Here is a 27,506-nt window from a genome sequence, read left to right as displayed (position 1 = left end):
AAGGGTAGACGAGATTGTGAAAGCATTTTTTAAAACTCAAAGACACTTTAAAAATACAAGTTGGCATGTACATCAAGTAATGTACAAAGCAGTAGCTGGTTAAATCTAGGCTGAATTCTCAGTGGGGGTCTTGGGGACTTCTGTAGGTAGGTCAGTTGACCTGAAATGTATGAAGTCTGTTGTGTTTAGAGTATTAGTCTATCTCCCCTCCCTTTTTTTTTTTAAGCAAAATACAGAATTCTAATCCAACTTTTGCCCTTTTTCAGTCAAGCAAGCAGTTCCTGAGTGGGCATCTTTCTGGCAACCCTCGAACTGATTCTTAAGCATCACACTGAACTTGGATTTCTACAGGTTCTACAGTGGGATGCAAGCCGTATTTGCTGTCAGGTCATATTCCATCATTTTATTGGAGAGACAACACGACCTAACCGAGGTTCTTCTTAGGAAAGGATTTGACTCCTCTCTTCTACAGCACCTGGCTATTCCTCCCTCCGAGGGTGCTAATTTTTTTTTCTCCCTTCTGAACCTCACTTTCTTCCACCATAAAACTCCAAAAACTTTAAAGGAAAAGGAAAGGGATTGCTCTTCTCTAGTGAACGAAATAACTTGATTTATTCAGTTATTGGGCATTTTGATTATCTTTCTGTCAAGTCCCCATGGAGCAGTGATGGTGTGAATTTTTTTATAAGCAGCACCAAATCTACAAAAGTTATTTCAGCAGTGCAAGAAAGCCCCTCATTCCCTTGAGCTGTACTACTTAAAACTACTCGTCTGCGTTTCAAGTAATAGTCCAACAAATCTTAAGTCATTAGGATCCTATTCCTAGTGAATTCCCCGGGGAACAGCCTGGCACCCTTCGACCACTTGTAGGATTTTGCCTTTATCTCATGGAACTCAATGTCCCCCACCCTTCCTTAGTCTCTAGCCTTGGAGAAGACTGGAGTTAGGAGTTCGCTTAGTATTGGGTAAGACAGCCTGGAGTCAGTCACTCCCATGGGCGGGAAGATTGTCGAAAAGGATCGAGCTCCGCTGGGTCGGGGCTGCTGCTTCCCTTCTTTTTGCTGGGGATAGCGCTGGCGGCAACAGCCGGAGCCCGAGGAGCCTAGGGACCTGATAAACCTGAGGGCCGTCTGCAGGGGGCTAGGGAGATCAAAGAAGACAGGCTCAGGCTAAGAAGGGGCATAGTCACAGAGAAGCCTGGCCAGCTCGGGTCCAGATGAGGCACATTCGCACACACGTGCCCGAACTTAGATGGTGGCAGTTGCACGCACGCACGGGCCGGCTCCCGTACGGCTGGGCAGAACTCCGTAAAGCCCTGATTATTCCGTGTGTATTTACGTGTGTGTATGCAAGAGTGGCTGCACGCGTGTCTGAGCGTGCATGGGTGTGTGCAGGAGTGTGCAACACACACACACCCTTCTTCCTCCCCGACTCCCTCTGTCTCCTCCCCTCCCGCACCGCCCTCCCGCGCCCCCCAGAGAAGGCTGAAGGAAGAGTGATTCTCTCCTCCCGCCCTCCTTCGCCAGCACTGGTCCAATCTGTACCCCCCCTCCCCCCGCAACGGAGGGGAGTGGAAAGGGTGGAAGAGGAAGGGGGGCAGACGCTAGTGAGCGGAGCGAGAAGCACTGAGGCGCCGGGGAGAGCTGAGGAGACGATGCCTCGGCTCCTCGGGAAAACTGGGCTCCTCCTCGGCTTTGTCCTGCTCACGCTGCTGCTCCCAGCCGGGAGGGGGCTGCCCCTGAGAAAGCTCCGAGGACCCGAATCCGGCCCCCCGGGGCCCCGGGACAGGAGCCACTCCAAACCAGCAGAGGTGAGAGAGGCGGCGTGGCCTCGGCCACCCCTCCTAGGGCAGGGGCCAGGTGGGGTAACTCGAGAGCGCGCTCTGCCCGCCCACTCGCCCGCGGCTCGTGCGCCCTAGCCTCTGCTCAGTTCTCGGCCAGGTGCCTGGGGCCGTGCCCGCCCGCCAATGAACTGGGTGGGCAAGAAGCTCTCCCCAGCATCGGCGAGGGTAAGGGAACGGGGGGCCTGGGGATAGGGACTGGCTGCAGGTAGCAGGTTGCTAGGGAAGAACAGTGACTGCCCGCCCCCCCAAAAAATCGATGGAGAGCTGCATTTGGGCAGATGGCATTCTGGTCCCCTGGGTGACTCCTTTTTTACTCCACCACGCCCTGTCAAAAGGATGGAGTTTTACCAGGGTGCTATATTATCCTCACTGCCCGGTGTGCTCCAACCTGGGATAGCCCCAAACACGGGACCGATCAAGCTGAGGGTTTTTAGCGAGGCAGCTTGGAACTTATGTTTCATTTCAGTACCATGTGTGTCATTCCCCTCAGGGATAGAGTTGTCTCTGGGGAAAAAAATGGTTTTTGACTGTTTAGGGTAAAGACAAGTGCATAAAAATAACCCCAAATGAATACAAACCCACCGAAATGGAGCACGTGTTACTTTTTCTGTGTACATGGATTCTCCCTAAGTTCTTTTGGGCCTACACAGTGCTTTGCTCACAATAGAACTCTTAATAGATGCTTATTAAACTGAAATGAGTTGAATTAAAGAGGGCATTTGCGCTCTCTCTTTCTGATGGGACTGAATTTGCTAACACTGAATCTTTACCCGGTAGCCTCCTTCCTAGCAAGTCTGTGGAAACTTGCATTTGCCAGCAAAGTAATAAGCTGTTTTGTGATGGAAAAACGAATTGTGTTCCGTAGGCCAATCGCAAGTGTCACAGGGTAGGAATTGAATAAAGAGAAAGGAAAAGAGCCAAACAAACAGAATTCTCCAGGTCTGAGGGGGAAAAAATCTACCTAGTAGCTCAGGAAACTCAGCTAGTCCAACCCTCCTATTTTACAGATGAGAAAACAGGCCCAAGGAGGTTAAAGTCTCGAAGGTAGAAAGTATCAGGAGCAGAAATCAAGCCCCAAGACCTCTAAGGCCTCAGTTGATATACCCTTTCTGTGGTACTATGCTGAGACACACCCCATCAAGAAAACTGGTGTACTTGGAGAAGGAAAGAAAAGACTGAGACCTTGGGGCTGCTGGTGTGTGTGGGCAGGTTCCCACTGTAGTAAAAGACAATTAAACAACAAAACCGGAATGGACTCCCTTGAGAAGTTGTGAGTTTCTCACCACCACCAAATACTTCCAGGTAGAGTCTAGATGATCATTTATATAAATGATATTCGTGGTTGTTTCAGGTATGAGTTGTACCTCTGATAGATGAAGTCCCTTCCAGTTTTCAGTTTCTATTAAGTTTTTCTGTGGCTTCTGTCTCTCTGTCCAGAATAGGGTAGAGTTCAGATTTGGAAACATCTGGACTCTTGGAAATTTTGCCTAGTAGCCTGGCATTATGGGAACTTGCCTCACCTACCCTGAAGAAATTATCCAATCTGTACGTAGGGGAAATTCTTCCCTCCCTTATTATAAACTAGGTATAGGGCAGGGTGTGAGGGGAAGGCTCAAGATAAGGAAGTTGTGACTCACAGAGGCCAGAGGAAGCAGGGAGTTGAGCTAACAACCATGAAGAAGGGGGGAAGTGTTTGAAACAAACCTTTATTAGCAGGACCAGGCAGCTAGGTGGCAAAGTGGATAGAATTTGGGCCCTTCAGTCAGGAAGACTCATCTTCCTGAGTTCAAATCTGGTCTCAAACTTATTAGCTGTGTGATGTTGGGCAAGTGGTTTAACCTTGTTTGCCTCAGTTTCCTCATCTGTAAAATGAGCTGGAGACGGAAATGACAACCCACTCCAGTATCTCTGCCAAGAAAACCCCAAATGGGGTCACAGAGAGTCAGACACCTGAAAACAACTGAATAATATGCCAAGGAGTATGTTAAGCACTTTGGAAATATCTCATTTACTCGTCACAACAACCTTGTGAGGTAGGTGCAATAGGACAGCCAAGTGTAGCATATAGAAAGCACCTGGTGTTAAAAGTCAGGAGACTGAGGTTTTGGGCCCACTTTGACACTGGCTTGAAGGGTGATTTTAGATTTCCTCTTCTGGGAAAAAAGTAAACAGATTCTTCCCATTTTACAGATTGGGACTGAGAGGGACACAGAGAAACCCAGATGACCTTTCTGATGCTCAGCCAGGTGCTCTGTGAGCCACTAAAGAAGACTACCCGTTTTAATATCCAGGCTGGGAAGGAAGGAATTCACATTCCATATTACCACCATCATCATCTTAATAATAACAGTAGCTGACTGATATTATTTAAGGTTTGCAAAGTACATTATCTCATTTGAGCCTCAGATGAACTCTATGAGGTAGTGCCGTGGTTGGGGCACGTTCAGTCCATTCTCATGGTTAAGTCCATCATCACAGTTAAGTTCATCTTCACGGTTAAGTCCAAAAGAACGAATAAGGGTAAAATTTTTATTTCTCTTTTTTCATGAGCCTGGTCTCCTGTCTGAGAGGTGGCACTGGTAGTAAAAGGAACTCATTAGCATCTGTTTCTATTCACTTGGCCACAATTGATCTTCCGTCCCTCCTTCCTCTGGCACTTTCCCTAGGTTTTAAGGGCCCTTAGGGTACCAATGATTTCCAGTGTTGTAAAAGAGATGAAGATCCTTTCAATGCCTATGGAGTGCCTGCTGGTGACTTACTTGGTTAATGTTTTTGAGTACTTACTGCATGCTTATCACTGTCCTAGGCACTATGAGGGACATGGAACTGTTCATCTCTGCCATAAAGGAGTTTAGAATCCCCCTAGGGGAGATGAAGCACGGATACATTCTTCCCTCTCTCACCTTTTATATCCAAGCAGATCCTAAATCCCATCAACACCTCCCCAGCATCTCTCATGTCCATAATCCTTCCTCTCAACTCCGAGTGCTATTACCATCCTACTACAGACCTTCATCATAGACACAGAATGAGTGTTTGATAAATGTTCATCAACCTCGAGTAATTGAACTGTCTCTGAATAATTTTGCGTGTCTTTCCTCTCTTCCCTCTCCAGTCTATCCTTCACATAGTGGTCAGAATAATCTTTCTCATGCATAGATCTGCTCATAGGGTCTGAAGTAGCTAGATGGCACAGTGGGTAGAGCACAGAGCTTGGAGTCAGGAAGACCCGGTTTCAAATCCAGCCTCAAATATGCTTTCGCTGTGCAACCCTGGCAAGTCACTTAATCTCTATTAGCCTCAATTTCCTTAATAGGGTTAATAATAGCTCCCAGGGTGGTTGTGAGGATCAAATGAAGAAATATTTGTAAAGTGCTTAGCATGGTACCTGGCACTATATAGATGCTATTATTTATATGGAGCTCCTCTGCTCAGAAATCTTTATTGGTGCCTAGGTAACAACCAAACAAAGCTCACACTCTTCTGGCTGACATTTAAGGCCCTCCACTACCTGGCACTATCCTTCCTTTCCAGTTTTATCTCACATCACAATTATCCCTTTCACACTGCTGGGGTTAGGGGTGCAGTGCCTCTGCAATCTGGAAAATCCGCATAAACTTTTTTGGCCCTCCCTTCACACCAGAGAAGAAGTCTGAATTATTGTGGTATCGAAAGACAAAACATGTTGATATTATGCAATACCATATATATAGTTTATGCACTTCTGAGTTTCTAAGCATTTTCTGTGTCATCTCCTGACAGATGTGTTTTCTGCGGCTTCCACAAAATTCCCTAAACATTCCCGTTTGATTTCTTATGCCGACCTGTGATATATCGAAACCTCGGCAGAGAACGTTGAGCTGTGGAAGGTGTAGCTGTACTTGCTTTTGTGTGATTTACTCTCCAGCCAGACATGCTGTGTGCTCCCAATGCTTCCATACCTTTAACACCCAGCTCATTTGCCGACTCTTCCTCAAAGCCTTCCCCAATGCCTTTGTGGACAATTCCCAGTCATAAACAATTAAATCAAACAAACCAAGTAAGAAGAAATATCCCTGTGCACATGGAGGAGGAACTCTCCCAAGGTTTATATGCAGGAAAAAATATGATCAGACTTGCAGAGCACTGTGCATGACACATAGTAGGCTCTTAGAAAATGTGTGTTTCTTGATCAATAGAATGGCATGTGCATAAAGAACTTTTGTGGCCAGAGGATATACATAGCTAGGGCATTCATGCATCTGAAATCGAAGGGCCCTAATGTTCACTGGTGAGGTCACTGGGTACCAATGCTTGCTTTGGGTTGGGAACATCCTCTGTGGTTCCATTCTTTCTGCCACACTGCTCTCTGCTGGATATCTCTGCTGAGCTGCTTTGGCTTCTGTGCAGCCTTTTCTGTTCCTCCCCTCCCCTCCCTTCCCCTCCATTCCATTGACATTTCCTGGATTATATCTGCTATTCAGCCTCTCCCCCATGGGTGTGAAGCTGGGAGGAGCGGGCAGAGTTTCTTACTGTACAAATCATCTCAGGAATAAATATAAAACCTCCCAGATGAAATTGGTGTAGCTGGCAACCTCTGTCCCATTTTCTACCAACAACTAAAACCTTTGTGCTCCTTATGCAAAGATAAAAAATGACACATTTCTTGTCCTCAGGGGGTTTAAAGGCTGATAGAAGAGAGACAGTACAAATATACAAATGAGCTTGATAGAAAGAAGGACATAATGTGTTTAAAGAAGAGCTAGCCAAATGCTATGAGAAATTTTGATCCTAACAGTAGCTCTGTGGAATGATATAGGCAGGGTACAGGTCTTTATCTCCATTTTAAAGATGAGAAAACTGAGATTCATAAAGGCTTTGAGTTGCTCAAATTAAACTATATTAGGCTAACCTGATTATTCTGTATTCCAAAAACCAACAGGAAATGTTAGAGTCCTCTACATTAAGGAAGTCTGCAAAATAGACTATTGCTATCTAGAAGACCCTGAGTGTACAGATTATAGATTGGGGGTCCTACCCCCAGATTTCAGTATTTAATCATGGCCTTCAAACCTGAATCTTCTTGAGTTTTTCTCCAGTCTTGGCCACTAGCCACTCACAGAGTCATCTCTGAGCCAGTAACATTTGAGATCATAGGAACAGTGCTGGAAAGGACCTCAAAGGCCATCTGGCCCAGCCCTCTCCCCTTACAAATGAGGAAACTGAAGGCCAGGGTGGGGAAAGTGATTTGGCCAAAAGAACATGCCTTTGCTCATCCACCTATCTGGAACTCCTTCAAACCCTACCCCCTTCCTCTGAACCCAGCTGAAACTTATCTATCCTTCAAAGCAAAGCTCATGTTACACCTCCCTTGTGAGGCTTTCACTGGACAGACCAGCCCCCAGTGAATCCTCTTTCCTGAATTCCTGGAGTATTCACTGTTTCACTGTTTATTTGGGATTTACCATGTACTCCCTCAGAGTGTTATTCTTTTACCTTTCATTGTTATTCTTTTACAAGCCCATAGTCTGTTTTATTTCTCTAACTGTAAGTTCTTGGGGCAGAGACCGTATCTTATACCTTACTCCCCAACAAGTGCTCTTTAATCCAGCGACGTTGGCCTCCTGGCTGTTCCACAAACAAGACATTCCATCTCCTGACTCCAGGCGTTTTCTCTGGCCATCCCTCATGCCTTGGAATGCTCTCCCTCCTTCACTCAATCTACTGACCTCTCTGGCTTCTTTTAAGTCTTAATTAAAATCCTACCTTCTACAGGAAGCCCTCCCTAACACCTCTTAACTCCAGTGCTTTCCCACTTTTAATTATTTCCTATTTATCCTAAATATAGTTTGCTCTGAATATATTTGTTTTCATGTTGTCTCCTCCATTAGACTGTCAGCTCCTTGAGGGCAGGGACTATCTTGCCTCTTGGTATCCCTAGCACTTAGCACAGTGTCTGGCATATAATAGGAGCTTAATAAATGTTTATTGATTGTTGATATTATTGGTTGATGAGAGGGATTGAAAAATACCAGAACTAGCTATCCTGGACAATTAAAGGAATTAGCCTGGTATATAGTTGTGTCCATTGTAGATATACAGTAGGTGTGAGTAATAGGATGAATCTGTCCAGGATGATAAGGTGGAGGCAGAGAATTAGGCTGGTTGGCCTCTGAGAGTCCCTCTTCAGGGACCTGAGGATGTTTAGATTCTGTGTCTGGAGTTTGGGGAGTTTAGATTGGCTAAACATCTTCTTCCGCATTAGCTAATACTCTGCTAGAGGTAGCAGATGCATAGTTTGATAATAATAACTCTTATTAATATCATTAGAACTAATATTTACATAGGACTTGCTATGTGCCAGGCACTATGCTAAACACTCTCTGAATGTTATCTCATTTGTTCTTCACAGCAACCTTGTGAAGCAAGTGTAATTATCATCTCCAGTTTTTAGTTGAGGAAACTGAGGCAAAGTTTTAAGTGACTCGCTCAGGATTACATAAGCTAGTAAATGTCTGAGGTCACATTTGAACTCAGGTCTTTGTGACTCCAGGTGCTGTGCTCTATCCCCTGTCCTACCTGGCTTCTAAAAGGTAGGATCAGAGCTCTCTTTGTCCCTGAAATAGATGACAGAAGTTCTCCCAGACAGACAGAAATATAAGGTCCCTTCCCCCTCCTTTTATCTAAGTACCTTTAGCCACCAAGATTCTAGCTGAGGTGTCTGTTCACCCTGAGTCTTTCTACTCCTGTCTCCTCCACAACTGGGTACTTCAGCAGTCTGTTGGATATTGGCTTTGGAGTTTCCAGGAGATGAAGTATACTCAAACATAGATTGACCTCGTCCCATTGTTAAGAGCTATTGTTGTTTAGTCATATCCAAATTTATGTGACCCCCATATGTGACCCCCTCTTAGTAGACCTTAGCCTGAAAGGGCCAGGGTCTCCCAATGCATCCTGGGCCATCTCTAGTCATCCTGGTGAATATCAGGCCACTGGACCCAGGTGGCTCTGGAGGAGAAAGTGAGTCTGGTGACCTTGCACAGCCCTCTCTCACTCAAATCAAAGTCAACTGCAAGTCGTGTCATCATCTCTCTGATGGTCCTCTTTGAGAACGAAGGACAAACACAGTAACAACAAACAACAATCTATTAGCAAAGATATTGGCATGGTTTGCCATTTCCTTCTCCAGTAGATTCAGGCATTATCTCATTTATTATTTACTATCATTTATCTCATTTGTTCCTCACAGCAACCCTGTGAAGTAGGTACCATTATTATCCACATTTTTTTTAGTTGAAAAAACTGAGGCAAACAGAGTTTAAGTGACTTGCCCAGGGTCACACAGCTAGTAAGTGTTTGAGGTCAAATTTGAACCCAGGTCTTCCTGACTCCAAATCCAGTGATCTATCAACTTGGCCACCTAGCTACCTCCATTAAGGACTGACCCTAAACCCACATCAGAATAATCTATTTTGGAGCCTGAGGAGTGGCTATACCCTTTTCACACCTATAGTTTTCCTCTAAACTTAGATGTTAGGTTCCCACAGAGTTATCACGGAGCCAACAACATTTGAGATCACAGTAATGGTGTAGGAAAGGACCTCAGTCTCACTCTGACCCAACCCTCTCATTTATATGTAAGGCAACTGAAGCCCATGGAGGTTACCGCCAAAAATTTCTTCCATTTCTTAAGGTCTAGAGCAGGAGGTCATAACCTTTTCATGTTAGGGACTCCATGGGCCCTAGGCAGACTGGTAAAGCCTATGTATCCCTTCCAAGAATAATATTCTAAGTGTATAACATAGAATACATAGGATTACCAAGGAATCCAAAGTTTAGTGAAAATAAAGATGCATTTTTTTCCCATCCAAATTCATGGATTCCCTGAAACCTATCTTTGGGCTCCTAAGGTTAAGGAGCCCTAGTCTAGAGATAACAAGCAGGGCTAGTTGGGAGGAAAGAGGGGACAGTTAGACATGTAGTGGGGAGGGAAGGAGCAGTGGGGTATAGTTAAAAAGAAAACACTGGGGCAGGGTAGGGGAAAGGAGGGAAGAAGAGAGCAAGCATTTATTAAACACCTACTGTGTGCCAGGCACTGTGCATTTGGAGTTGCTCAAGAATAGGGGGAGGGGAGGATGAGTGGGAATGTTGTTGGTTTAGCAGCTGGGGTTGTTGGGCCCCCATATTCCAAGACAAGTTCATAGTTCCTAAAGCACTGGTGAGTGGAGATGGGGCTAATGAGAGGGTTAAGGCAGGAATAAGTTAACAGCAGCTCTGCCCACATTAAGGATTATGGCTAACATGCTTCCACAATATTAACTGGGAACATGTGGCCTAGGGGTGGGGTGATCCAAGCCAGACTCTAACTAGGAGAGGATATATACAAGACTCTTAGCCACAGATTATCATATGCACACATATTAAGCCAAATATGGGTTGTGTAACTGTGTGGGTGAGTGAGTTTGGGTGCATTTAGGTGCGTGAGTCCTCTGTATATCTACATGATCATTTTGGGGGAGTTTGAGACCTGTAATTTCAAGCATATAAAGACCTCCCCAGTGAGGAAACCCCTCTGCCTGTGCAAATCAGGCACTTTAGAGAATTGCCTAGGCAGAGCCTTGAGGGGTTAAGAGATGTGCCAAGGGTCATACAGTCAGTATGATTTGGAGACAAGACTTGAAACCAAGGCCTTCTTGTCTGAGTAGAACCACTTTGACAAACAGGTTAAACCAGGCTGAGGGTAAAGGACAGGCCTCCAACCCATCAGTGAGTTAGTGGGGTGCCTACCTCAAGCATGTGAAGACTTCCCTTGGAGAAATGGGCAGATGAGAACAATTTGTTAAGTTGGCCATGGAGGCAGCTGAAGCAAGCTCTGTGTGGTGCTTTAGAGCTTGGACAGACATCAAAGATGCCGAGGTCGCCTACTGCATCCCAGCCAGTTATCCTGATTTTTGTCTTGTCTCTGGACTTCGCTGATTCTGGAGGAGAGAGTGAGGCTGATGACTGTGCAATTCTGCCTCACTTCAATCCAATTCCCAAGTAATTCAAGATGACATCCTCCATGTCATTGGTCCTCTTTGGAAAGGAAGGATAACCAAAAAAAAAAAAAAAACAAACCATGCTGCCTTTCCTATATGATGTCATCTAAAATTCAGTGCAGTTAAAAAAGATGTTGAGGATATAGGAAGTCCTGAACCCAGATTCAACTTCCAATGCTGTCAGTTAACTAACTGGCTGAGTGACCCTGTGCAAATCATTTAACTTCTCAGTGCTCTAGGCAATTCTGTAAGGCTAGAAGCTTCCCAGGGGGTGCCAACCTGCATTAGTAGAGGGAATTTCTTCTTCTTGGACTTCCCTTTGTATCAGTAAAATCACAGGGCCAGTCCCTTCCCTCTAAAATATTTAATGAGCTGAATTTAAAAAGCATCAGTCCCCACAAATAAGTCAGTGAATCCATGAATGTGTGACAGGATATGTGCCCATATGTATGTGGGGTTGGGGGTGGTGGTCCTGGCCTGGTCCTAGGTCCCACCATCATATTCTCATCTAAACTGTAGACAAGACTTTCTCAAAGGGGAGATTCCTAGATTTCTTTGAGTTAGGGAGGAAAGTGAGGTTGTGTTAAAAGCTCAGTGAGGAGTGATTTTTGGATCACTCCTGGTATCAGTGGAAGGGCCAGGAAGAGGATTCAAGCCACTAACTATTGCTTTCTAAAGGCATGAGAGCCTGGTACTGCAGTCACGTGCCCCTACTGTTCTCAATGCCAGTTTCTCAATGCCATCAGCAAAATGGTAAGAGTGACCCACCCATCAATGTGTGAGTACACCCAAGTGTACCTGAATGTTGGGCAGTAACACCTAGGGCAATCAGAGCCGCAGTGAAAGAGTCACAGGGCATTTCCCCTGAGGCCAGTGTAATCCTTTTCATCTGGATGTCTTTATGAGCCTGCACCCTTCCAAGTAGGTAATCAGCTGCAACCTTGGGCTGTCCACACAGCCAAGATCCTACTAGCAACGTGCAGGCTAACACAGGGAACACTCAGAGCAGAAGAACTGAACAAATGCACCTTGCGTGCCTACGGCAGGGAAGCCTTCCGGCCTTGGGGACAACTGACTGGGCTGAAGTATTTTCCTTTGGATTGACCATCCTCAAGTTCTTTTAACTGGAGTTGAGATTGCTCCTGGAAAAGACTGCTCCTGAGGGAAGGAGAGAGACCTCTGCTGGAGCTCCCTGGAAACACATGCTGGGGGTGGGGCACTGAAGGCTTAACATTAAGGTACTATTCTAAACTTAACAAACACCAAATAAAATGGATAGTTTTATATTTATAATAGAACAGAAAAAAAGGAGTGTATGTGAAAATTCAGGTCTCTATTAAGTACAGCTTGAGTAGCTTTCAAAGCTGTCCGACTTGTCTATGCTTCTGACTTGCTGTCTTTTTCTCTGCATTTGTAAATGCCTCTTTTCTTTCATTTCTTTTTATTTTTATCTATCTTCCTATCTTCACTCATTTTCTTTTCCATGTCCCACTGGAAAAAAAGAAAGGAAAAGGAAGCCTTTCCAATTAACGCATGATCAAGCAGAAATAAATTCCCACATTAGTTGTTTTTAAAATTATGTCTTATTCTGCATCTTGAGTCCATCGTCTCTCTGCTAAGAGAAGGGTGGTGTACTTCATTATCAGTTCCCTGGAACTGAGACTGATCGTTGTCTTTATCAGAATTGCCAAGTCTTCTGAAGTTGTGCTTCCGTATGACGTGATTATTGTGTAATTTGTTCTAGTTCTGCTCATTTCGTTCTGCATTTCATTTCATCTTCTCAGACTTTTCTGAAGCTACCCATTTTGTCACTTCTTATAGAGCAACAATACTCTTTAATAATATTTAATTTAATAATGGTTCTTCTAGAGCAATAATACCTAATAATAGGGTATAATTTGTTCAGCCATTCTCCAATACATGGACAGTTAAGACATCCTATATATGTTTTACAGTCACCGCTTTTCCCACCAGCGTTTGGGGACAGTTTGGGAGTTTGATTTTGGAGCCAAAGCACTGGAGTAGTAGGAGAGAGAATCCTTCTGTAACTCTTTCTTTGTTTTCCCCAAAGTCTTCACAGAGATTCTGTCCCCAAGAGATTTTCCTGAAACCCAAAGAAAAGGGGCCGTGTCCTAATCTGGCTAGGGTACACCTCCCCACACACACCTTGATCTCAACAAACTTGAGGAGAGAGAGCGTGTAGTATAGGGATTCCACAAAAGTCTTGCATTGGAGAGACTAGAACTTTTGATGATATGTGCGTGTATATGCATATGTGCACATTTAATCATCGAACCTTTCTAAAGGACCTTCTATGGGCCAGGTACTGTACTCCCAGTCAGCCAGCAAGCATTTATTAAGTGCTTACTATGTTCTAAGCAATAGGAAAACCAAAAAAAAAAAAAAAAAAGTAAAAAAAATTCTCCTTCCCCCTTTACGCCCCAAGGCAAAATCAGTCCCTACTCTCAAGGAGCTCACAGTCTAATTGGGAGAGACAACATGTAGACAATTATGTAAAAACAAGATATAGACAGGATAAATGGAGATAACAGAGAGAAAGTGCTAGCATTAAGGGGAATCAGGAAAGGCTTCTTTTAAAAGGTGAGATTTGAGCTGAAAGCTAAAGAAAAAAGCCAGGAAAGCTAACAGATGGAGGTAAGTGAGGGAATTCCAGGCACTGGGAACAGCCAGCAAGAATGCATAGAGTTAGGAGATGGAGTGTCTTGTATGAGGAACAGCCTCGATCGGTAGATCACAGAGTGTGTGGCAAGGGGAGTAAAGCTGGAAGGACAGGCGAGGTCCACGTTACTGAGGGTTTTGAATGCCAAATAGAGAATTTACATTTGATCCTGGAAGTCATAGAAGACCATTGGAGTTTATTTATTTGGGTTTGGGTGACATGATCAGATTTGTACTTTAGGAAAATCAATTTGACAGCTGAGTGGAAGATGACCCAAAATGGGGAAAGACGAGGCAGGCAGACCAACCAGCAGGCTGTTACAGTGATTCAGGTACAATGTGATGAGGGCCTGGATTAAGGGAGTGGCGTTGTCACAAGACAGAAGGAGATACATAGAGAGTGATGTTACAAAGGTGAAATCAATAGAACTTGGCAAAAAAAATTGATATGGGGGTGGTTAGAGGGCACGAGGAATCAAGGATGGCATTGTGTAAGCCTGGGCAGCTAGGAGGATGGTGGTTCCCTTTTCAGGAATAAGAAAGTTTGTAAGAGGGGGAGATTTTGGGGGAACTAATGAATTCAGCTTTGGACGTGTTAAGTTTAAGATGTCTATGGGACATCCAGTTCAAGATGTCCAATAGTTAGTTGAAGATGTGAATCTGGAGATTAGGAGGGAGTAGATTTCAGAATCATCAGCATAGAGAGGATAATTAAATCCATGGGAACTGAGATCACCAAGATAAATAATGTATAGGGAGAAGAGAAGAGGGCCCAGGATGTAGCTCTCAGAAACACTTATAATTAACAGTCATGACCTGGACAATGAGTGTGAATGGAAAGGAAATAGAAGCACCTGTTGTAGACAACCTTCTCAATGAGTCTAGCCACAAAATGGAAGAGAGATATGACATAATAGCTGTCAAGGATAGATGGGTCAAGTGAGCATTTTTTGAGGATAAGAGAGATATGGGCATGTTTGTAGGTAATAGGGATGCAGTCAGGATACAGGGAAAGATTGAAGATAGTGAAGGAGTAGGGATGATAGAGAGGACAGTCTGCTGGAAAAGACAGGATGGAATGGGGTCACTTGTACACGTAGCTGAGTGGGACCTTGGCAAGAAAGGACCACCTCTTCATGTGAGATAGGGTTAAGAAAGAGAGAGCGACAGAAGGCATCTGATGATTTCTTCTCCGTCTCCTTGGATTTAATTTCCATCTCTATGCTGATGATTCTCAAATCTACTTATCCTATGTCAGACTGTCTGCTAACCTCTAATCTTAACATCTTCAAAGGCCTTTCAGACATCTTCAACTGGATGTCCAGTAGACATCTTTAAACTTAATATGCCCAAATCCCAACTCGTTATCTGTCCCCCCAATTTCTCCCCATCTCCTGCCATCCTTATTACTGTAGAGGGCAACATCATCTTCCCAGTCCCTCAGGCTTGCAACCTAGGAGTCATCCTGGATTCATCACTATCACATACACTCTCTCCCCAACAAATCTGTTGCCAAGGCCTGTCTATTTCACCTTTACATCTTTGGAGGTGATAAGGAGCCATTAAAGTCTATTGAGTAAGGGAGGAGGGGGTGCATCCTGGTCCATCTCCAGTCATCCTGATGACTATCTGGCCACTGGACCCAGATGGCTCTGGAGGAGAAAGTGAGGCTGGTGACCTCACTCAAATCAAAGTCAACTGCAAGTAATGTCATCTTTTCCCTGATGTCATGGTCCTCTTTGAGAACAAAGGACAAACACAACACGCACAACAGTAATTGGAGGATCAGCTGAGAATAGCTAACTATTGTTATTTATGCCGACCCCCTGTGAAGTTTCAGGATGGAAATGCCATGAAGCTAGTCTGAGGGATACATAAGCAAATCAAAACAGCAAAGGAGGGTGGCATGTATGTGGGGAGGTGGGGACAGGACTGGGGTGTGTGTGGGGAAGTAATAGCAGAAATGATGAATAAGACAACATCAACAACTGTGGAAGTTTCAAATAAAATGATAGAATGCTGAGGATAAAAAAAGGGGGGAATCAGAAGAAACTAGAAAAAGATTCTTTTTCTGATACTGAGTACTGGTTGGACTAGATGGTACAGGGGTCCCTTCCAACTCTGAGATTTCATGCTTCTATGATATGTGGGAGAGGAGAAAAATAGGAGAGGAATATAGAAGAGAAGGGAGAGGAAGGAAGAAAAGGGATAGTATGTGGGAGGGCAAAGAGAGATGGGATAGAAGTGTGGGAAGAAGAAAAGGATGAAGAAAGAAGAAAAAAGAGAATGAAGATATAAGAAAGAGGAAAAAAGATGGGATGGAGATGTAGAAGCAGAGAGAATTGGAGAATAGAGAAGAGAGATGGGCTCGGGTTTAAGGAGAAGAGAGATGGGATTGGTGTTGGAGGGATAGAAAGACTGAATGGGATGGGACAGAAAGAGATGTTGTGATGTGTGAGGCAAAGAGGATGGGATGGATGCCGTGGGGGTAGAATGGTGGTGGGACAGGAGGAGAGGGATGGGAATGGAGAGAAACAAGATAAGGTTGGAGGAGGGAGGAGGGAGATGGGAGAGAAGAAATGAGAAGTTGCTAACCCAGATTATCTCTTCCCATAGCTACTCTCCTTGCCCAACAAGCTGAATCTCTCAGGTTCAGTTTCTTCTACTTCAAATGCCCAGCACACACAGTGAACTGAGGAGCAGCAATGTACAGCTCACTGTGAATGGTGCTGGTGGTAGTGTTTGGGAAGGTGGTGACTCTAAGGATCAGGCAGTGAATAGAACCAAGAACTACTCAGGCATTCTGTCTCCTTCTGCCCTTTCTCAAATCTTTCTCCTCAGGGGTTCTGAGGACTCCTAGTGAGAAGGGAGAGGACCAAATTGGCTGCTATCCATTAGAAGTAATAATAGTGGTAACAGCCTGTAGTGGAAAGGGCACTGGACAGGGAGCAATGTATCTGGGGTCTAGTTGTGGTTGTGCTGCTGTGTGACACTGAACAACTCACTCAGTCTCTCTGAACCTTAGTTTCTTCATCTGTGTTATGCTAGAAGACCTCTTAAACTCCCTTTCCAGACCAAGTATTCTTCGGCTGACTGATTGGTTTGTTAAACATTTATTGAGTTTCTACTGTATGCCAAGGCACTGTGTGTTTCTACTGGATCAAAGAATTTACTACTGAGATTATGATAGCACCTTGAGGTCAAGGGCAGTATCACCTTCCCTTTTCCATTCCCCACAATGGGGATGAGTGAATTCTGAAAATCATTATACAATCTTAAAAGCTCTTTCACATTCATCATTTGATTTAATCCTCACGGAAATTTTTCAAAGTAGATACCACAGATCCACATTTTACATGAGGGGAAACCAAGGCTGAAGGCCATTACAGAAATTACCCAAGATCATTTAGCGAGTTAGTGGTAGGGGCTGGGATTATAATTTAGGCATCCTTATTCCAGATCTAGTGCTTTCATCACCACTTGGGTCAGCCACCATTGACTTTATTAACACCTCTGTTCTCTAGGAGGGGTCCTTGACCTTGTTCCTGGCCACCTCTTTATTCCCTCAGATTTCTACCTCACCTGGTCCCATGTTACTCCAGGAGGAGAAAGCATTATCATCCTCCCAAACCAGGAACCAGGCTGGGCTACGACGACATAAGCGCCGTGGCATATCCCAGCCAGTGACCCCAACCCACCACGTCCCAAAGGATGGTCCCAAGTCCCCTACTACACAGGAAGCTTCTCCTTTCCTATTGGAACTGCAGAGCCTTCCAGGATTGGCCGACGTAGATCTCAGCGCCCAAAACCCCAACATCCAGGTGAGTGTCTGGGAAGGTGGGTCAGAGAATAGAGTAGAGGTCTAAGGGAATGGGGTGGAGTAGGGGAGAGACTGAACTCATCTGGGAGGCAGTATGGTCAAGTACAGGGAGCCCTGGGTTTGCAATCAGGGGCCATGACTCCAGATCTTGAATCCTGACTGTCATCTATGCAACCTTGGGCTAGTCCCTTCACTTCCCAGGGCCTCTGTCAAACAAGGGGCTTGAAGTAGATGACTTTTAGGTGCCTTCTCTATAATCCTATGATCTTTTGGAGTCACCATTCAAATAGTCACCTTGGTGCTTTGGAGGATAATGGAGTTAAGATGAAGAGGGTAGAATCTTCAAAGTTCTTTCCAAATTTCAGCTTTATGATCAGTGCTTCTAGAAATGGAGGCTAGAGTCCCCTCCCTTTCTGTCCCATACAAATGAATTTTGTTCAGCGATAAAGAACTTTATAGTAATTCACATACGTATAATGCTTTAAGTTTTGTGAAAGGTTTTCTTCACAACACTCTTATGAGATAGGTAATACCATGTTTATTATCCCCACTTCAGAGTTAAGGAAATTGAGGCTCAGAGAGGTTAAGTGACTTCCCCAGTGTCACAGTAGTAGCAACTGTTGAACCCAAGACTGAAACTCAGGTCTTCTGACTCCAAATCCAGTACTCATGTTACTACCCATCTCTGCCTCAAACTATAAACACTTGAAAATGTAGTTTGTTCCTCAAACTGGGAAAACTTAGGAACTGAACAGTTTTGGTCCATCCACCTTGTTTTATACCATAATGCTTCCTGGGTTCTACTTACTGCCACAAGTAGGGAAGACTGCACACAGGAGTAGCGTGCAGGGAATCCTTGGCCCATCCAGTCCCATGGAGGCCCAGACTAGTTCAAATTCTATTTTTTTCCTTCAGAGAGGCAGTGCCCAACTTTGGTTGAAGCTGAGGGTCAGAAATGTAGAATTGCAATGCAGGCTGTATAGAGAAGAATGCAGACTTTGCAGGATAGAAATAGAGAGAAGAGTTGAGGGAATGTAGCTTGGGCATTCAGGTCTTTCTGGGTAGGCTAGAGCTTGGCATAGACCCTTGGCACAGGAACCCTCAAGGGGAGGGTGACTTAGATAAGGTAGATTCTAATTCCTAACCACGACCTGAAAACCCCAGAAGTACCGCTCTCCATGGTTTAAGTTATCCATGTAGTTAAGATGAAAGGGGTGGACTCTCTAAAATTCCTTCCAAATTTCAACTCTTTGATCAGTGCTTCTAGAAATGGTGGGCAGAAGTCCCACAACATAATGTAATATAATATAATTAATATATTTATATAATATTATGTTGGATTATCCTATACTATAATTATTATATTCTAAAATACAACCACATGTAATTATAATTATATTTCATAGCCTGTGTTTATGTTATAAATATTATATGTCATATTATACTGTATCATAGCATAATACTGTCACTATCCATTACTTTTATAAGCTATTTCTTAGCATGGTAAGTGCAAAGAGCACCAGATCTGAAATTAGAAGCCTGGGTTTGAATCCTGGCTTTACCACCTACTTACTCTCTCTAGGGTTCAGTTTCCTTATTTGTAAAGTGAATGGGTTGAACTAGATGGTCTCTGAGGTCCCTAAAGTCCTGGGGTCTCCTTTTTCCCTCACAGTTATTCCCCATAAGAGAGAAGGCAGCATTAGAATTTCTGTTTTGCAGAGAAGGAAATGTTGGCCCAGAGCAGCAATGTTATTCCCTAGGTCACACAGTTTGTTAGTGGCAGCTTTGTAACTAAAACCCCAGCTGTCTCCCAGACTCAGGCTATTTCAGTTAGACTCTATTGGCCGTTATCCTGGACAGTGCTCCCAACAGATGAAAACCTGAAGCAATCTCTTCTCCATTTGCCCTAAGAAGATTCATCATTTCCCAAGCCATAAGGCTTGGGGCTGAGAACACCGCCTGCCCCTTGCCTTTAAAGGTTAAAAGAGAACCTTCTGTTCCTTCCCTCTTCTCGGTCCTTTGTTCCCTCTTGAGGGGACAAAGAGGAAGGAAATAAGATGGAGGAGTACAGGGCTTACATCAGGAGCCTGGGTTCTAGTCTTGTCTCAACTACCAACAAGCCGTGTGATCTTAGTTAAGGTTAACTGTGAACCTCAATTCCTTCATTTTACAAATGAAGACAACAATATCAGATCATGTTTGCCTAGCACTTTGGGGTTTGCAAAGAACTGTTCTCAAGGTAGGCAGTACAGGTGTTATCATAATAATAGTCAATACAAGCTAGCATTTATATACTGTTTTACAGATAAGATAGCTAGGTTCCAATTAGTGTAAATAACAATCCTGTGACATGGTCAGATGTTGTGCAATTCATACTATTCAAATTTATAATTATGTAGAAGTATGGTCATTAGAAATATAGAAAATATGGTCCAATGGAAATATGCAGTGAAAATTTAAATAATACAGCCACTTCCCAGGATTCATTATTCAAGCTAATTGGGATCCTCACAACTACCTGGGTGCTATTATCCTGCATTTTACAGATGAGGGAACTGAGGTAGACAGAGATTATGTGACTTTCCCAGGGTCACATAATCAGTAGGTGTCCAAGCCTGGACACTTACTCACTTTGCAGAATGAGCCTTCAAGGAGAAAGTGAAGCTAACTGTGCTCAGGGGCATTCCAACACTGGCAACTCCCTGCCATGGCCTGACTACATCAGAAACACCATTCTCCATGAAGAGTAATAATGAAATCACCTCGATTGATAATATCGCATTAATATGGCACTTTCCTCCTTGTGTCTTCATCACAACCCTTGTGAGGAAGGCGAGTTGCCAAAGTAGAAAGAATGCCAGATTTGGAGCCAGAGGAAGCGAGATCAGATTCCAACTTCTACTTACCACCCCTGTGAGCTTGGACACTTGAGCAATAAGCATTTATGAATTGCCTACTCTGTGCCAGGCAGAGAGGCAGCATGGCATAATGGATAGAGAGTTGACCCTGGAGTCTGGGAAAGTTAGGTTCAGATCTCACCTCTGACTGGGTAACTCTCAAAGACTCTGATGTGTAAAAGTTGCCTGTTTTTAGTGGTAGGAGTGTCTTCATCCGGAGGACCTTACACCCATGAAATCACAGATCATTCAGTCGATAAACACTTATTAAGCTGATAGCTCTTGCCCTCCAGGAACTCACAATCTATTGGAGAAGAAAGACAACATACAAAGAAATATATACAAACAAATTATATGCAGGATAAATGGGAAATAATTAAGAGTTAAGAAGGGTTGGATAAGTCCTCCTGTAAAAGAAGTGATTTTATTTGGGACTTCAAGGAATCCAGGGAGGTCAGTAGGTGGAGCGGAAGGAGGGAGAGCATTCCAGGCATGAGGGATGCCCTCAGAGAAATGCCCAGAGCCAAGAGATAGTGTCTTGTTCCTGGAACAGCCAGGAGGCCAGTGCCTTTCATTGGAGAATACATAGTGGGGGGTAAGATGTAAGAAAACTGGAAAGATAGGAGGGGGCTAGGCTGTGAAGGGCTTTGAATACCAAACAGGATTTTGTATTTGATCCTGGAGGAGATAGTCACTGTCAAACAAACAAACAAAAACTTTAAAAGATACAGGAAAAAAAAATGTTCCAAGCATAGTTCTAGGCAATCCACTGTCTTGGCTTCAGATTCCTTGTATGGAAAAGGAGGGGGCTGAACTAGATCAGAGCTTCTTAAACTATGGGTCACAACCCCATGGAGTCCTGAATAATTTGGCAACAGTAAAAGGTTTCTGAAGTTGAAACAACCAAAAATTGATTCAAAATCGGAGGCATAATGAATCCAAGGTGTTTCTGGCAGCATTTGCCCATGTCATGTGCAACTTCACTGGAGCCTTGGTTCTTAACACACAGCATGCACACTTTACACTGTGCATGCCCACAGGCCACACAAGGCCAACTGATGCTGCCGAAAGTGAAAAGGGGTCGGGAGTGGAAAAGGTGTAAGAAGCCCTGAACTAGATGATATTCTAAGCTCCAAATCTGTGATCCCCCAGGCATCTGGCCTCCTTTATAGGGTCCCTTATGAGGCACAAATGAGATTCTGTGTTTGAAAGTATTTTGTAAATTGTAAAGTATTACACCATTGCTGTTGTTGTGGACAGAAGTGGCAGTTTTGCTGCTGAGATCTCCCTGACTGCCCAACCTGGCATCCCCCCCCCACCCAGGTGACCATTGAGGTGGTAGATGACCTGCAGGCTGAGATGGAGATGGACTTGTTGACAGAAACCAGTGATTACTGGTCCTTGGGCTCCCCCAGCTGGCTCCCTGCCAAAGAGCTCTTCTGGCCTCTGTTCTGGGGCTATACAGAGGGTGAGGAGGGAGGATCTGGGCCCCAACCAGAGGGAAAAGCCCTCAAAGAGGAAGAGGGAAAGGAGGACAGTGAGGAAGACTATGCAACAGAATATGAGGAGGAAGAAGAGGAAGAAGAAGAACCCATGCCGAGTGGAGTGGGGAGCAATTGGCATCAGAGATGGCCAACACCAAAGACCTGGGATTTCATGGAGAAATATAACTATGGTGAGTAGATGGTGCATGTGTACCACCTTGGGACGTGCCAGGAGGGGAAGAGGGTCTGAGAGAGAAAGCCCAGTATCATAGGAGAATGACAGAGTTGAAGAGATCACTCTCTTTGTGGATTGGGCATAAAATAATAATAATTCGTTTGATTAAATGATTTTTGATTTTACATGAACCCGTGATCTCTGTGGCCTTAGGCAAGTCACTTAACCTGTCTTGGCCTCAGTTTCCTCATTTGTAAAACCCTGAAGTAGGGAACAGACCAGTGATTTAATTGATCAAGAACTGGGTGAAATAACTCCAGCTACTAAGGCAGGTCAGCCCCGGAGCCTTCTCTGCAATTTACAGTCTTAGAGAGTTACCTTGAGTATTGAAAGGCTAAATGACTTGACCAGGGTCACACAGCTGTATGTGTCAGAGGTGGGGCTTGATCCCAGGTCTTCCCAGCTTTGAGACCAACTCTCTATCCACAACACCAGAGGTGTCAAACACTGGACCCAAGGGCTGCACAATGACCCACAATGCTTCCAAGTGGGCTCTGAACCAGATTAAAATGTAATTGGGAAACATCTCACAAAAGAAATAAAACTACAACAAAACTTAAAAATTACATTTTAAAACTAAATCAATATATGTCTGCAAGCATCCTTATGTATGGTTTAGTGGCCCTGTTTCATTTCAAGTTTAACCCCACTGCACTATACGCTATGAGTGGAGTAGGAGACAACAGAATCAGAGATGGCCTCTCTCTTTAAGAGCTGCAGAGGCTAAAAAAAACTTCTACTGTTGGCTGACCTTCTGGTGGTGAGCTTCCTCCCCAGAGTGAGTGCTTCGTTCAAGGCCATGAAGTCATTGGCAAAGGTAGGACCAGAATCAATCGGTAAACAAGCATCTATCAAATGCCTCCTCTACCAGACATGTGCTAGGGGCTGAAGAGACAAAGAAAAAATAGTAATGCCTGCTCTTGAGAAGTTTACAGTCTGTGGAGTCCCTATGACCAATGAGATCTTATCTCTGAGCAGGTAAGCAGGAAAATCCCCCAGACTTGCAAACTCACCTTCTTAATCTAACAGGTGAATTTAGAACCATCAGTCAACCAATTTATTAGGCATCCACTACTATATGTGCCAGGTGCTGGGGTCATACCAGGTAGAGCTCCTGAGTCCAGCTCCATTGGAGTTATCAGCAAGGTAGGGGTCTCACAAGAGAGCTGGGATAAGACATCTATGGGCCCCAGCCAAGTTGCATTTGTGGGCAGCTCAGTTATAATGAAAAAAAAATGTAGCTTCAGTCAAGGTTTCAAATCTTTGCTGTAACACAGCTTTTTTTTTTAGAAGGGTGGGACAAGGCAATCAAGGTTAAGTGACTTGTCCAAGGTCACACAGCTAGTAAGTGTCAAGTGTCTGAGGCCAGATTTGAACTCAGGTCCTCCTAACTTCAGGGCCGGTGTTCTATTCACTGTGCCACCTAGCTGCCCTTCACATACAGCTTATCACAAAATAAAATGCCTACGTACCATGGAAAATACCCCAAATTGTTCCTCCTTCGACCATACTTTCCCCATTCTTGCTCTCACTATATCCTAAGCAGCTGCTTACCTAGACTACCCCTCATCTCAACTGTGTCTATCATATTCTCCTTTCTCTGCTCTCAGATTATGAGGTGGAAGGAGAATGGAGCCCCTGGTCCTCTTGCAGTGTCACCTGCAGCAGTGGTACCCAGAAGAGGACCCGCTCCTGTGGCTATGCCTGCACAGCCACAGAGTCTCGGATATGTGAATTACCTCGATGCCCTGGTGAGAGTGTGAGCTTTGTAAAGGTGAAGCTAGTGTGGATGAACCCATTGGCTAAATGCCCTAGGGAATTGGGTGTTCTTATGTTTACATGGCAGTAAGTAGGGTATAAGGCTTGGGGGTGTGAGGATGTGTTGGAGCAAAGCAAAGACTCCAGTCCCATGTTAGGCTCAAGAATTCCTAGGCTTAGCTTAGGTCCCATTGAACCTTCCCAGTGATCAGTGGAAATAACAAAGGATCCTGCCTAGCTACTGAGATTTTCCATTGACTCTGTTACCGTCCAGGTGTAGTTTTAGTGCTGTCCATCTCCTACATCCAATCCTAAAGTCTACCTCTTCAACCCACTAGTTTGGTGGTACTTCAGGAGGGGAGGAGGTTGTACTGATTTTCATTCTTATTAAAGGAACAGAAAGCAAAACAGGCTTTTCCAGCGAGGATTGGCTGCCTGAAGTCCACAATGACACCCAAATGCTTGGCTCAGGTCAGTACAGGGTTTGGTCTTGAACTTGAGAAACTGGGGTGGTGATGGGGGTAGGGCAGGCACAGGGATAGAAACTTCACTGTGAAACTTCACATGGATAAGAAATCTCTCTCATTCAAATAATAATGTAGCAGTTAGATAGATAAGGCTTGGACTGGTCACAATGACCCTTAGAGTTGTATTTCTTTCCAGTCTGGGAAAAGAGGAAGTAATTCACAGTTGTATAGCATTTTCAAGTTTAAACACTTTATTCACAATAATCCTCTGAGGCAGGCATGCAAGTATCATTATCGCTGCTTTACAGATGAAGAAACCGAGGCACAGAGCAGTTACATGACTTGGTCAAGATCATAGAGCTATCAGGAATCAGAGCCAGGACTTGAAACCAGACCCATGACATCCCCAGTCTAGTGTTCTTTACACTACACTACATTGCCTCTTGGAGGCAACTAGGTGGGTCAGTGAATAGAGCACTAGATCTGAGTTCAAATCCAGCCTCTAACATGCACTAGCTGTGTGATCCTGGGCAAGTCACCTAACCTCTTTCCTTAATTCACTGGAGAAGAAAATGGCACACCACTCTAGTGCCTTTGCCAAGAAAACCTCATACAGGGTTGCAAAGAGTCAGACACAACTGAACAACAATAGTGCCCCTCACCTCTCCAGAGGCAGCATGGAATAGTGGATGGGGCCCTGGACTTGGGGGCAGGCAAATAGGGGTTCATATCCTACCTCAGACTTACTAGCTGTCCTTTTGGACAAATTATTCAAACTCTCCATGCCTGTTTCCTTCTGTAAGTTAGCAGCTTTAAACTAGATAGCCTCTGAGGTCCCTTCCAGCTTTAAATCACGGATTCTTTGAGCTTAAAGGTCATCTGGTCCAACCCCCTACCAGAAGCATGAATCACCTGTCAACTGACAGCCTCCACTTGAGACCTTCTGTATCAGTGACCAAACAGTTGATTTTCAGGTAGTCCATTGATTTAGAGCAACTCTAACTAATAGGAAGTATGGACATACCTGCCTCTCTGAGCCATGCAGTTCCCTCATTCTAGCAAGGTTTTTCTTCCCTTGAGGAAAGAGCTAGGCTAACCATTGCTCTTCCCACCCAGTTGATCACTTAAGGGAAGCCTAATGGAATCCATTATGATCAGGGAAAGGGGATGAGGGGACTGAGATGATCCTCTGAGGCCTTCATTGTCCTTCTCGTTATATCAGAGGGATAAGGTCGTTCTTACCTTGAGCTGCCAGGTCTTATTTTAGGGAACACTGAATAATGACTTGAGAGGCAGGGAGATGGTACTGCCTGCTAACAGATATCATCAGCATATTTCAAATATATGACCTTTATGTGTCTTTAGTTAAAAAAAAAGACAGGACCATGAGATAGTCACAGCATTGCCATACTTTACACTTTTCAAGGTGAGAAACTCTGAGGGTCTTCTCCCCCCCAGTTGATTCTTTTATGAAGGTGAACTAGGCCATGTTATACCTCAGTTCTTACCTGGCCCTTAACTACTGAATGGGCATTGCCTCAGCCAACTGAGACCTGGGAAGGACCTCAGCTTAAAAAGGCCAAGGTCTCCTATGGTATCCAGGACTATCACTAGTCTTGTTGACGTATGTCTTGCCACTGGACTCCGATGACTCTGGAGGAGAGAGTGAGGCTGATGACTTAGCTTAGCTCTGCCTCACTTAAATGCAGTTCACTTGCAAGTTAAGACATCATCCCACTGGTGTCATTGGTCCTCTTTGAGAACGAAGGATGAACAACAACTTTTCAAGAATCTGGGTTCAAAACCTGCCTCTATTGCTTGCTACCTTAATTTCCTGGGCCTTGGTTTCCTCATCTGTAAGATGAGAGGGTTGCATTAGATGGCCTCTGAGGTCCCTCCTGACCCCAGCTTTATAATCCTCTGATCTACTTAATTCTCATCACAATTCAGTGGTGAGGTCAGTAGGGCCAGGGCCCATTTAGCAAGTAAGGAAACTAAGCCCCAGAGATTTTACCTGTATCACAAGCTAAAAAGTGGCCAAAATAAGACTGAACCTTAGCTCTTTTAACAACTGGCTATGGCACCTTCTCTCCCAGAATACCCTTTTTCAGGGATACTCCCTAAAGCATATGTCTGAGATGGTGTATGTGAAGCTTCCAGCTCAGGCACCAAAGCTGGTCTCCCTTCCTAATAATTAGAGCTGCTCCAAAATGAAATGGGACATACCTGCAAATTAATGTGCCCCCTGATGTTGGAGGTGTTCAAGCATGGGCTGCTTGACTGTGGTGATAGAATGAGGCAGCTCATGCTGCAGGTCAAATGAACGGGACTAGATAACCTCTGGAAGTCTCCGCCATCTCTGGAATTCTGTGGTTCCCTGATTGCCATGGCAGTCCTGAGAAAGAAGGGCAGTCTCTCCTCAGCTGTAGCTGCAGTAGGTTTGCTTGGCCCCCTTCCTTCCGAGTAGGAGTTTGAGGAGCAGGGTAAGGAGAAAGGAATGTTTCCTACTGGACTTTGCTCAACTGGCCTCTTACTCTGATTCCTACTCCCAGAGTCACCCTGACAGCAGTTTAGGGAAAGAGACCTTTAAGGCTTAGAGACTTTTACAAGGTTGGGCTCTCATTGCCAAGTTCATAATCACTGCTGGATGCTTTCAGGAGGATAAGAAGGGAATGGTGGTATCCCACTCATGCATTCATTTTCTCAATTAACATTTCTTGAACACCAGCTATGTATAAGGCACTGTGCTAAGTAGTCAAAATGGATTCCTTCCTTCCCCCCCGCCCAGAGGTAGACAGCTGTGAGAAGTGGCTAAACTGCAAGAGTGACTTCCTGGCTAAATACTTGAGGAAGGTTCTGACAGATCTGCCCAGCTGCCCGTGTGCCTATCCTCTGGAGGCTGTGTACAGTGCCGTGAGCCTTCCAGATGAGCAGCGAGGGAGAAGCTTTCGCTGGAGGGATGCAAGTGGCCCCAAGGAGCGCCTAGACATCTACCAGCCGACTGCCCGATTCTGCCTGCGCTCCCTCCTCTCTTTGGACAGTACCACACTGGCTGCCCAGCACTGCTGCTATGATGAGGGCAGCCGGCTGCTGACTCGTGGGAAGGGAGCTGGTGCACCTGACCTCATCAGCACTGACTTCTCCCCAGAGCTGCACTTCAAGGTGGACACACTACCTTGGATCCTATGCAAAGGTGACTGGAGCCGCTATCATGCTGCACGACCCCCGAACAATGGGCGAGCCTGTGCCGACAACCCACCTGAGGATGAGTACCTGGCCCAGTTGCAGGAGGCCAAAGAGTATTAA

General features: G+C 44.8%; 1 protein-coding gene across 1 annotated transcript; it reads left to right on the top strand.

Annotated features, from left to right (window-relative positions):
• Window positions 1-1,654: 1,654 nt before the first annotated feature.
• On the top strand, window positions 1,655-27,506 carry ISM2 (isthmin 2). The gene is made up of 6 exons (XM_036769513.1): window positions 1,655-1,810; window positions 17,109-17,360; window positions 21,580-21,931; window positions 23,586-23,726; window positions 24,127-24,204; window positions 26,989-27,506. Exons 1-6 carry the CDS (start codon window positions 1,655-1,657, stop codon window positions 27,504-27,506), a joined length of 1,497 nt encoding a protein of 498 aa, XP_036625408.1.

This window comes from Trichosurus vulpecula, chromosome 8 (genome assembly GCF_011100635.1).
Source record: "Trichosurus vulpecula isolate mTriVul1 chromosome 8, mTriVul1.pri, whole genome shotgun sequence".
Lineage (NCBI taxonomy): Eukaryota > Metazoa > Chordata > Mammalia > Diprotodontia > Phalangeridae > Trichosurus > Trichosurus vulpecula.
Note: the sequence above shows the minus strand (reverse complement) of the source record. Positions and strands in the feature narration are given on the sequence as shown.